This window comes from Mastigoproctus giganteus, chromosome 2, assembly GCF_048544385.1.
Source record: "Mastigoproctus giganteus isolate SK-2022 chromosome 2, ASM4854438v1, whole genome shotgun sequence".
Lineage (NCBI taxonomy): Eukaryota > Metazoa > Arthropoda > Arachnida > Uropygi > Thelyphonidae > Mastigoproctus > Mastigoproctus giganteus.
The window spans coordinates 168,027,450-168,039,462 of NC_143576.1; the positions used below are offsets into that span (position 1 = coordinate 168,027,450).

At 39.2% G+C, this 12,013-nt stretch overlaps 1 protein-coding gene across 3 annotated transcripts in view; it reads left to right on the forward strand.

The window, feature by feature from the left end:
* Dpit47 (DNA polymerase interacting tpr containing protein of 47kD) overlaps window positions 1–12,013 on the forward strand; it is a 231,963-nt gene that overhangs the window by 108,828 nt on the left and 111,122 nt on the right. For all 3 annotated transcript variants that reach the window (XM_090389624.1, XM_090389626.1, XM_090389625.1), the window contains one exon: window positions 4,282–4,349. In XM_090389624.1, the coding sequence (XP_090245750.1) occupies window positions 4,282–4,349 (68 nt within the window). The remainder of the gene's footprint in view (window positions 1–4,281; window positions 4,350–12,013) is intronic.

Sequence of the window (12,013 nt, forward strand, 5' to 3'; positions counted from 1 at the left end):
CTGCGAACACCGTTTTAAAGCTGTACCCTCGAAATGTAAGGAATATTGGATCTCGCCACGATGTTCATCATAACTTCAAAAGGCATCAATCATACTGCATGATGGAAGAGATAGGAAAGGGTTGACCGGAACTTAGCTGTAGAGACTAAACATGGGTTCCACCACTTCAAGCCTCCAATAAGCAAAGTGGTGGTATTGCACCGGTTGATGAGAGTCATCTACCACCTAGTACTGCCTGGTAACATAGAGGGTCGGTGTTCCTCCATGTGGTGTGGGCGCCACACCTCGACCCCTGCTTATGTTGGTTCACACCTGGGTGGTCACCCACCATGTACTTGTGCATGGAGGTTATACCCAGGATTACTAACAGTCCCACCATCGTGAAGGTGCAAGCAGAGGATTTGTCACAGACCGTCCGGACTTCGCCGAAATTGGGTCCACTTGACTTGAGTGTCACCCGAATATCAGTTCCATCAGCGTTTTAGACTCCCAGGATATAAGTTGGTCTGTAACCAAGTCACAAAGGAGATTAGGCAGGCAAAGGCAGATTATGAAAAATCTTTGGCAAAGGATGCAAAGAAAACAGAAAAGAGTTCTTTACTTATGTAATCTCTAGAAGGAAAGGGATGAATCAGATTGATCCACTGAATATTCATGGTTCAAATGTTGATGATCTTGCTCAGGTGGCTAACAAACTAAATGAGTATTTTGCATTTATATTCACACATGAAGAGTTATTCAGGGAGGGGAATGCCAGAGGTGAATTAAACTCTAGCAGTGAGTTAGATGATTTTGTAATTACTGAGAGAAAAGTGGAGGAGAAATTGTTGAAGATAAACATAAAAAAGGCACCCGGGATGAATGGGATCTATCCAGTTATATTAAAGGAGGCAGCAAAGTAAGTAAGCAAACCGTTAGCCATAATTAAGAGAGCTTGCTTGGACTCATGGGAGGTACCCATGGACTGGAGATGTGCAAATGTGACCCCAATTCACAAAGGAGGACAAAGAGTGGCACAAGTAATTATAGACCTGTTAGTTTAACTTCTGTTCCAAGCAAATTATGGAGGCACTGCAGGATCATCTAGACAAGACTTCAGTTATAGCTTGGACACAGCATGGTTTTGTTACGGGGAAGTCTTGTCTGACCAATTTGATTGGATACTATGATGTGGTCACAAAGGAACTGGATGCAGTGAATAACTTTGATATCATATATTTGGATCTTAGAAAGACTTTTGATGCTGTTGCACATAGAAGACCGCTGCACTAATTGGAGCAGTGTGGCATTGCAGGCAAATTGCTGCTATGGATAAGGGGGAGAAGACAGTGGTGATCAAGGGACACTGCTATTTGTGAACTAATGTTATTAGTGGAGGCCCTCAGGGTTCAGTGTTGGGACCATTGTTGTTTTCTGTACTTATAAATGATACTGATGATGGTATATCAGGCTTAATGTCCAAGTTTGCAGATGATACGAAGGTTGGCAGGATTGTTAAGGACACTAATGACTGTATGCTGCTGCAACAGGATCTAGAAAAGGCTGCCTCCGTAGCCAGGTGGTAAGGAGCAGCAGTGCGTAGCACACGCTTCTTGATTAGACCAGGGTTCGAGCCCATCACCACCAAATACGGAGGATGCGGAAAGGTCAGGGAATGACCACCGCATATCCCGGAGCAATATGGCCTTAGTTGCTAATGCTCCTAAAAAAAACCAAATAACAAACAACAGGATCTAGAAAAGTTGAGCAGATGGACTGAGAGGTGGCAAATGAAGTTTAACATTGACAAATGTAAAGTACTACATATGGGAAGCAGTAACCCCAAAGTAACGTATCAACTCTGTGGTGCTACACTGACAGTTGTAGAGAATGAAAAAGACCTGGGGTAATTGTGCAGGCAGATATGAAGTTTTCTGAGTAGTGCAGATGGTCTGCAAGAGTAGCTCATGCTGTCTTGTCAATGATATACCAGAATTTTTCTAGCAGGGATAAGTAGGTGATTATCCCCTTGTATGAGGCAATGGTCAGGCCACACCTTTAGTACTCTATACAGGTCTGGAGGCCTCATTTTAAGAAGTATGTACAGCTGTTGGAACGAGTATAGAGAATGGCAACAAGATTAGTGAATGGAACAAAGGGTTGCTCTTACGAAGAAAGGCTTAAATTTTGCAAATTACAGTGTCTGCAGACTAGGCACCTGTGAGGTGATCTGATTGAGGTATATAAAGCCTTGAATAGTTTGAGCATGTTCAATGCTGATGGGATTCTTCCTCTTGCTCTGAATAATCAGCTGAGAGGGCATAAATTCAAATTGAGGAAAGGCAGTTGTAGGATAGATGTGCAGAAGTTTGCCTTTACCAGCGGGTTGTTGATTGGTGAACAGTCTTCCATCTTTTGTTGTGGAACTTGATAGCCTAAATAAATTTAAGGCTGAGTAGACAGGTATTTGGAGCGAATGGAGGGGTGAAATGTGAGTGGTTTTTTATTTTTTATTTTGGCTGATGCTGCATAAGCTTCCTTTCTTGCATCGTATACCTCTACTAATGCTATTTCTAGATATTTAAATGTCCAGATATTAACGGTAAGGTAGTGTATATAGATTATTTAAGAGTAATAGTGATAGAATTCGCCATATAGTGCAAGGAAACCACAGGCTTTTGCTGCAGAAAAAAAAAAAACCCAACGAATTAGATAAGAAAACACAAATTATATGCTTCTCTTTTCACACTGGTAACGATCCAGTTGTCCTTTGAATTTATTCAAACTGTCAGCCACAATTACCTTTGAGGGTAACTTATTCCAGCTATATAAGAAAACTTCTTACAATCTAATGTAAACCTCAAGCCCTGTAATTTGAATTTATTACCCCTAGTTCTGGAATTGTTTAGAACGGAGAATTTCACCATTCATTTTACTAATCCCTCTCCGAGCCTTATGAAGCTCAGTCAGGTCACTTTTGAAAGTGCCTGTTGGCAAGCTCTAGCCTAGATAATTGTAGTCTTTCCTCATATGGTCATCCTTCTGCCAATCTCACCATTAACGTTGCCCATCTTTGCCCCCTTTCAAGAAGCTCGATGTCTTTTTTCAGGTGAGGTCTCCATACTTGAACACAGTATTCCAGATGTGGTCTTGCAATTGCCTTATGCAGTACAATTATACCTCTCTATCTCTACAGGATCGTGTTTGATAAATCATTGATAGGGTATCATGGGCTTTCCTGGCTGCCTGTTTACATTTTTCAGAAAACTTCATATCTGCCTGTACTGTAACTCCCAGATCCCTTTCTACCTCCACTGTTTTTAATTCAACGCCACCAAGTATATAAGTTATTTGTGGATTGCTACTCCCTAAGTGTAAGACTGCATTTAGCAGAATTAAAACATAGCTGCCACTTCTGTGACCATCTTTGAAGTCTGTTCAAGTCATCCTGAAGGAGTGCTGCTTGGCACTGATCATTAACGACTCTGCCAACCTTTACATCATCTGCAAATTTTGACACAATGCCTTCTATCCCTTCATCGATGTCATTTATGAAAATGAGAAACAACCGTAGTCCAAGAACCGATCCTTTAGGGACCCTACTCTTGATGTTAAACCAATCTGAAGAATATCCATTAATCACAACCCTCTGCCTCCTGTCCTACAGCCACCCAGCAATCCGTCTTAGAATCTTACCAGTAATCCCAACCTGTTCATGCTTATAGAGCAAGCTGTCACGAGGGACTGAGTCATACTTTTCTAAAATTCAATTAAACTATGTCGAAATTTTTCACTAATCCAGCTCATGAGTAACTGTGCTAAAATAGCCTACTAAGGTAGTTAAGCCTGATTTACGCTTAACAAAGCCGTGTTGTGTGTCCTCCAGAATCTATCTAAATGACCCTGAATTGCACTCCTAATCACTGCCTCTAAGATTTTTCCTATCACTGAAGTCAGACTGACCGGTCTGTAGTTACCAACTTCACTCTTAGAACCACATTTATATATTGACAATACACTGGTAATTCTCCAATCCAAAGGAATCTCCCAGATTTCAAAAATGTCCTCATAATTAACCTCAATGGTTCAGTACACTCCCTCGCACTCTCCCTCAAAACTACAGGGTATATACCATCAGTGTTATTTATTAACAATAATTTGAACTGCGAAGCCGACTTCTTTAGTGCATACACCAGGGATCACTCTTATATATGATCTTTTATGCATTTATAAATATTATTCATAAGATGAATTAGGATGTATATGTATATGAATTATTTTGTTCTGTCTCTTCCCCTTCAGGTGCACAATGTTGCTGGGAGTTGAAACGTTATGAACAATGTATTTCGTGGTGTTTGAGTGGCTTACAGGTATCCTTTATTCGTTGTTCAAAACTAGTTTACTCGATGGTTTCACAATATCAAGTAAACTAGTTTTGATAAAAATTGAACTATAATGTTTGATTGAGACCATGCATAAATTGAATAATTTTAATCTTTGTTTTTTACATTCCATTCCATTTTTAATTTTGAAAAGCTCCAACAAAAATACATTATACACTTGCCAAGAATATTTTGTCTTCTCTGCAAGCCATGCACATTCAAAAAATGAAAAATTTATAAGAATTGCCTCTCCCCTTCTGAAATGCCTAGAGAAGGGCATCTATAACTGATCATTAACAACTCTGCCAACCTTTACATCATCTGCAAATTTTGACACATGCAATATTTGTGCAAAAGCCCAAACATACCCATTATGTCATGTCAAATAGATCTTCTATAACCTGTCTACAGTCCTTATCACAGAAAATACTTCAAGCCTGAAATGACAATCAAGATCTCCACACCATTTTTCTGGACATGAAATCTGCTTTCGACTCAGTTGAAATCACACCCCTGCTTGCCTTACTCAAAAGATTCTATGGGTTATGTGTCAATATACTCGAGCCTCCATAGCCAGGTGGGAGTGTTTGAGCAGTACGTAGCACACGCTTCTTGATTAGACCCGGGTCGAACCTGTGACCACCAAATACGGAGGATGCGGAAAGGTCATTGAATGACCACCGCATATCCCCGGAGCAATATGGCTTTAGTTGCTAATGCTCCTAAAAACCAAATAACAACAACAACTCGAGCTCCTCAAAAATCCCACTAGGAGAATGCTCCACTTCGTAGGTAATAACAGTACAGTCTAGAAGCGTGGATGTATGAATCCCACGTGGTGGTTCTCTCTCTTGCTCAGTCCTGCTATCTGCTTCAATATTTGTTCCACTCATGGATCAATTTCCAGCATTCTTATCATATGCTGATGATATTATGTGTTACTTGGCATGCAAACCATGATTGGTGACTCACAAGAAAAACTCCACAGAAACTGTAAACAGATACCTTAAATATATTCTGTGAGTGTGCTAAATTTTTTGGCCTGTAAGTCAACGCAGAGAACTGAAGCTATTTCATGTTTACTTCAAGTTGGATGATGTCTGCTGATACTGTATTATCCTTACTTCCAGAATTAGCAGGAAATGTTCTGATTCCCACAGACAGTGTCAAATTCCAAGGGTAATCCTGGATACAAACCTCACCTATAGACAATAAATCCAAGCGCAGTATCCCAAAGCCTTGAGAGCATTCTGGGGAATGACAATAGATTTGTACAAAACTTACAGTAAACAAATAATGGATATAATATCGGTGTGTAGATACACCATAGACAACTCTTAAAAAACTACAAAGTAGTTGTTGTGGGCATCATTTGCTCTTTCTCATATTGTGCTCTGCCTTCACAACGAGTTGCCATGATATTGCACTACCTTTTGCACTAGCTCCAGAGGTAGTGCAATATCATGGCAACTCGTCGTGAAGGCAGAGCACAATATGAGAAAGAGCAAATGATGCCCACAACAACTACTTTGTAGTTTTTTAAGAGTTGTCTATGGTGTATCTACACACCGATATTATATAGATATTAAACTCTTAATGTATTATGCCTTGTGCATTTAATTATTTTAAACAAATAATGGAGAAATATCTCGCAACCTATTTCAGTAGTGTGCTCTCCTATGCCGTGGAAGTATGGTTTGCCATACCTCCCACCAGCCTCAAGAAAGCATGAGGTCTAGTATTATGAGTGTTGAAGTGGTCCAACTTATGGTCTCACCAGATTTACACGACATCTAAATCTGCACTCTGCTCCAACCTTCAGTACATACCCACAGTCCAGAGAGTCCATGCACCAAAAATAAAGGCATTCCTTCATTTTTGCCCTTCTAAGCATGATTACATGAATATCTGGAACACGGTTAGTTGGCATTTACCAGGAAGACACCTCTTCGGTAGACACTCCTTGTGCTCGAAGCTCCAGAGGTTACAGTGTTTAAGTAGACACTTCCCAAATGTAACTCTGGACACTCTCAACTCACTCAGCATCGACATTGACCTATGGTGGGGGTCAGCAACCTGTGGCTCACTAGCTGCATGGAATTGTTTGAACATGTAACTGTGACTCTTTAACTTTTAGCCCACATGTATGACAAGTGCCGCAGGTGCAGGCGGTGACATGAATATAGCATTAGTTTTAGCGCAAGCCACAAACACTTCTCAGTTTAGTTTGCCTGCACATCACAAGCAGAGCACGTGTACTGCAAGGTGTCAAAGATCAATCGTTGCAGCGGTGGCAAATATAAAATAGTTAAAACAGGAACGAAATAATATCTGTGTACATCATGTTTGTGATAGGTATGTGAATACATATTATAAATCACTTGACTTTTTAGATCAGTGATGTGGTATTATTAAACAAGTGAAATAAGATGACATTAAATTTCCTATCATTTTTAAATGTCAACTCAAAAGAAAAAGATTGAGCAAGAAACCCAGGAATTTAAGAAGGAATGGACTGAGTCATATGCATTTGTGGTAAATTCTACAGAACTTCTGTTGTGTTTAATATGTAGTTTAAAACTTTCAAACAAAAAAAAACAAACATAGAAAGACTTTTTTTTGGCTAAAAATGATACATTCACCAAAACATATCCAGCCGGTGGGCCAAGAAAAAAAGGCTGTAAATGAGTTGCAACAGAAAATGTCGTTAACGAAGTATTCATTGTCAAAGTAGATTAAATAATCAAGCAATACAAATGCTGCTAGTGTTGTAGTTGCACGTTAAATTGTTACACAGGGGAATCTGTTTACAGGTGGCAAATACATAAAAAAATATATTTTTTTAATATGTAGGAAAATGTTTTCAGCAATTTTCAAAACAAAACAGAAATAATTATGAAAATTAAAGAAATGCCAATATCTGCAAAAAACTGTGAGGGACAGAGCTTTAGTGATGGCCAAAGATATAACCAGTCAGCAGATTATGGACCTGAAGTCAGCATCAGGATTTTCTATAGCTGTGAAGAATCATGCAATGTTGGTGATATTGCGCAAGTTGTCCTCATTTGTAAATAGATAAATTCTCAAGGACCCCGAGAAAAATTGCTTGATTGGCAGATGTGTGGAGAGGATATAGAAACTGCAATTACTGAATGCTTCAAAAATAAAGGAATTAATATGAACAAAATAATTTGTCGCGACCAATGGAGCACCAAGCATGACAGGTGAGAACAAAGGTTTCATTAATTTATTTAGAAAAAATAAAAACATTTCACATAATGTGTTTTTGTTTTCCTTTCACTGTATAATTCATCAAGAGGCACTCTGCTTGCAAATCTTTCGAAAAGAGATAACAGCAGTTATGGATTTGGTCATAAAGATAGTCAATAAAATAATGGCAAGACTTCTATATCATTGACAATTCCGTAAACTGCTTGATAAAGTCGATTGTCAATATATTGACCTTATGCATAACAGCATTAGATGGCTTTCTAGAGGTACTGACCAGAAGTTGGTAAATTGGCCAGCACAATTGGTTTACGATAGACAGTTGTCTTCAAGTGCATGTCCTCGCGTCGGACAAGGGTGTCTAAGTATGGTATGGTATGGTGTTGTCCAATTCTAGCTCGATGGTGAATTGAGGTGGTCTATAACCACAAACACATCATCCACGTAGCGACATCAAAAGGCAATAGGATCTGGTACATCCGTAAATGCACGACCCTCTAATTCTTCCATCGCAATATTTGCCGTGACTGAACTAACTGGGGAACCCATGGCTGTGCCGTGTACCTGTTGGTAAATGGAGTCGCTGAACATAATTGCACCACCTGTTAAGCACAGTCTGAGGGCGGTGGAGATATTGTCTGGTGTTAGTTCAGTCCTGCTGCCAAGGGTTTGGTCGTTATCCAAGAGTTGCTTTGCACATGTGATGGCAAGTTCTACTGGGAATGAGGTGAAAAGTGACACTACATCAAATGATGCCATGATTTGATCTTCTGAGATGGATAGGGCTCGGATCCGTTCTATAAATATAAATTCACTACTGTTGGAGACGGTATTGGTGGTCTTGCCTACTAGGGGAGAAAGGAGCCCCCGAGACAAACTTCGCTAATTCATAACTTGGTGAGCCACAACAGGAGACAATGGGTCTTAACGGTATACCTTCTTTGTGAATCTTCAGTAGTCTGTAGAATTGTGGAATCTGGCAGCCGGAAGCACGGAGGCGATTACATGTGGGTTCTGTTATTTTCTTCTGTTTAAACCAACTGCACTCTGCTCCAACTGTTGACGAGGATGTTCATTTTCGACTCCCATTGTTCCAAGGCTTTGGTGGGAGGAACGGTTAAGGTGGTAAATAGAAGTGTCCTGCAAGAGCAGTAAGGCTTTTGTCTCCTAATCTGTGCGGTTCATTTCGACTATTCAACGTCCTTTATCTGCCGGTAGGACGACAATGGACGAATCTTGTTTCAATGCCTTAAGGGCAGAAATTTCTTTGCTGTTGAGGTTGGAAGAATCAGGGTGAGCATGGTGCAAAATTGCTGCAGTTTTTAGGCGAATTGTGTTTGCGACTTCTTCAGGGAAATGTGTTAAACACGCTTCTACGCATAAGGCAATATCAGTGATTGGTGGGTTTCTTGGGAGAACAGCAAATTTCAACCCAGAGTCAACAGGTCTACCTGTTCTGTAGACAACTGTTTGTTGCTTAAGTTCAATACAAATTGTGTGCAACTTGTGGAAGGGATATTATGCTGACGACAAAATTCATGGGACTCACCAATTAAAACAGTGAACTTACATTTTTGACGTGTACAGTAGTGTTCAGATTCTCTGACGGCTTCGGAGCACAAGGTATGGATTATATCGGTGTAAACAGGATCAGGAACTAAACTTCTAAGTTCTTCCATTATCTTGTGCTACCAAGCCGTCAGAGAATCTGAACGGTTCGGTGTTGGCCCCATTGTTGTTTTATATATTTTATCAGTGATATTCATAAAGGCATATCAAGCTTAATATCCTAGTTTGCAGATGATACAAAGGTTGGCAGATGGGTTAATGAAAGAAATGATGGTATGCTACTGTAACGCGATCTAGAAAAGATAAGCACATGGGCAGTAACCCCAGAGTAACGTACCAACTAAATAATACTAGACTCAGGATCCTGAAAATTATATTTAAGGACCTGTGAGTAATTCTGCAGTAGTATATGAAGTTCTCTGAGCAGTGCAGACAGGCTACCAGGACAACTCGTGGGGTTTTGCCATAGATATGTGGAAATTTTTCTAGCAGGATAAGAGGCGATTATCCCATTATATAAGGCAATGCTCAGGCCACATCTTGAGACTGCATACGAGTTTGGAGGTCTAATTTTAGGTAAGACGTAGAGCTGCTGGAACAAGTATAGAGAAGGGCAACAAGATTGTTGAGTGGAACAAAGGGATGCTCTCAACAAGAAAGGCTTCAGTTCTGCAAATTTCAGCATCTGGAGACCAGGCACCTGTGAGGTAATCTGATTGAGGTGTTTAAATCTTTGAATAGATTGAGCAAGCTCAATGCTAATGGGATTCTTTCTCTTGCTGAGACTGTGCAAATGAGGGAGCATAAATTCAAATTGAGAAAGGGTGGTTGCAGAATAGATGTATGGAAGTTTGCATTTAGCCAGCAGGTGGTTGATTGTTGGAACAAACTTCCATCTGTTGTTGTGGAAGTTGATAGCTTAAATAAATTCAAGGAAGAACTAGACAGATTATTGGAGGAAATGGATAGGTGAAATGGAATTTTTTTTAGCTGTTTCTGTAAGCTTGTTTCTTGCATTATTTGCCACTACTAATGCTAATTCTAATCCAGCTCGTAACATACAGTGAATTTATCTAATTCATTATGATTTGGTATGCATACATTTACAAAATTAAATATTATTTTACCATGTTAACCTGTTGGCAGTGGGAGCATCCACAATATAGCAAAAATTTCTCTAAAACATTAGCAAATAAATATTTCATTTACTAATCAAATATTTCATCATTTTCATCTGTTTCATCATTTCATCACAGTTGTATAACTGCTCATCTGTGAATTCACTATCTTGACTCCCATTACGCAGAATTCAGGAAATGTTTCTGTTGCTGTCATATCACCAAATTCAGATTTGCTTACAGGGCTAACTCGGAGTATCCCATAACAAGCCTTCCATCTCCAAAGCCACCTTTCAGTAGCTTTTGGTATATCATCAGCTCCACCAAGTACCTTATAAAATTTAATTGCCTATGCTTTCAAAATGCCCCGTTTATTGGTACTCCTTCATTACACTTCAATAGAAACTACTTGTATAATCATTGGTTGACATCACTGTTTTCACAAAGTCTGGTCCTCTTTCTTTGAAGGCCTACTTCATATTTTGCAACGTCTGCAAATAAACAAAATAAATTTTTCTTCCTCTTTCATCCAACCATAGATCATTCCACACTCACAAAATATACTGCATTTTGTTCTGCCACTCTTAATTCTTTTAATAATCTTTTTCTTTTCTTCATTTGTATAATTTTTTTGATTAGTGGCTGTTACTTCATTCCTTTGTTTTCCCTTAATGCTAGAACAAGCATTAAGGGAAAAAAAAGGATTTAAATCAGCAGCCATGAGCAGTAATACAGAAAGACAAATGATACTGAAACTGAAGAATAGTGATGGTGTACTTATAAACAGCAGAGAGGGCATAATTCAAATAGCAGAAGACTACTATAGAGAATTATACAAGGAGCAGGGGAATGATGCCAGCAGTGGGGAAGATGGATTGCAAAGTAACAACACATACGACATACCCGATATTCTTCCTGATGAGGTAGAACATGCATTGAAGAAAATGAAGAATCAGAAAGCCCCGGGGGAAGATGAAGTTACTGTAGAATTGTTAAAATTGGGAGGAAGAGACATAACACAAAAACTGGCAAGGCTCTTCACAAAGTGCATTAGAAAAGGCGTGACGCCTAAACAGTGGAATAATGCAATCATAGTTTTGCTGCATAAGAAAGGAGATAAATCAGAAATTGGAAATTATAGACCAATTAGCTTGTTATCCCACATCTACAAGTTGTTCACAAAGGTCATTACTAACAGATTAGAAAGAATACTTGATGAGAATCAACCGAAAAAGCAAGCTGGCTTTAGGACAGGATTCTCAACTATGGATCACCTTCACGTAATATCACAGCTAATGGAGAAAGCAAATGAATATAAAACACCATTATGCCTGGCATTTGTGGATTATGAAAAGGCATTTGACTCCATACAGCATAAGGCAATGTTTTGGGCACTGGAAAGACAAGGCATTGATACCCCATATATTATGATTTTGAAGAAAATATATGAGAGTGCTACCTCCTTTATTAGACTAGACAAAGACAGTAGGAAATTTAAAATTGAGAAAGGAGTTCGACAAGGAGACACAATATCTCCAAAGCTGTTTACTGCTGCCCTTGAGGAAGCTTTCAGAAGATTAGACTGGTCACAGAAAGGAGTCAATGTGAAAGGAGAGTACCTAAACCATTTACGATTTGCAGATAACATTGTGGTCATAAGCCATGATCCCAAAGAAATAGAGGAAAATCTTAATCAGTTATGCACAGCTAGTAAGGATTTTGGACTAAAGATGAATA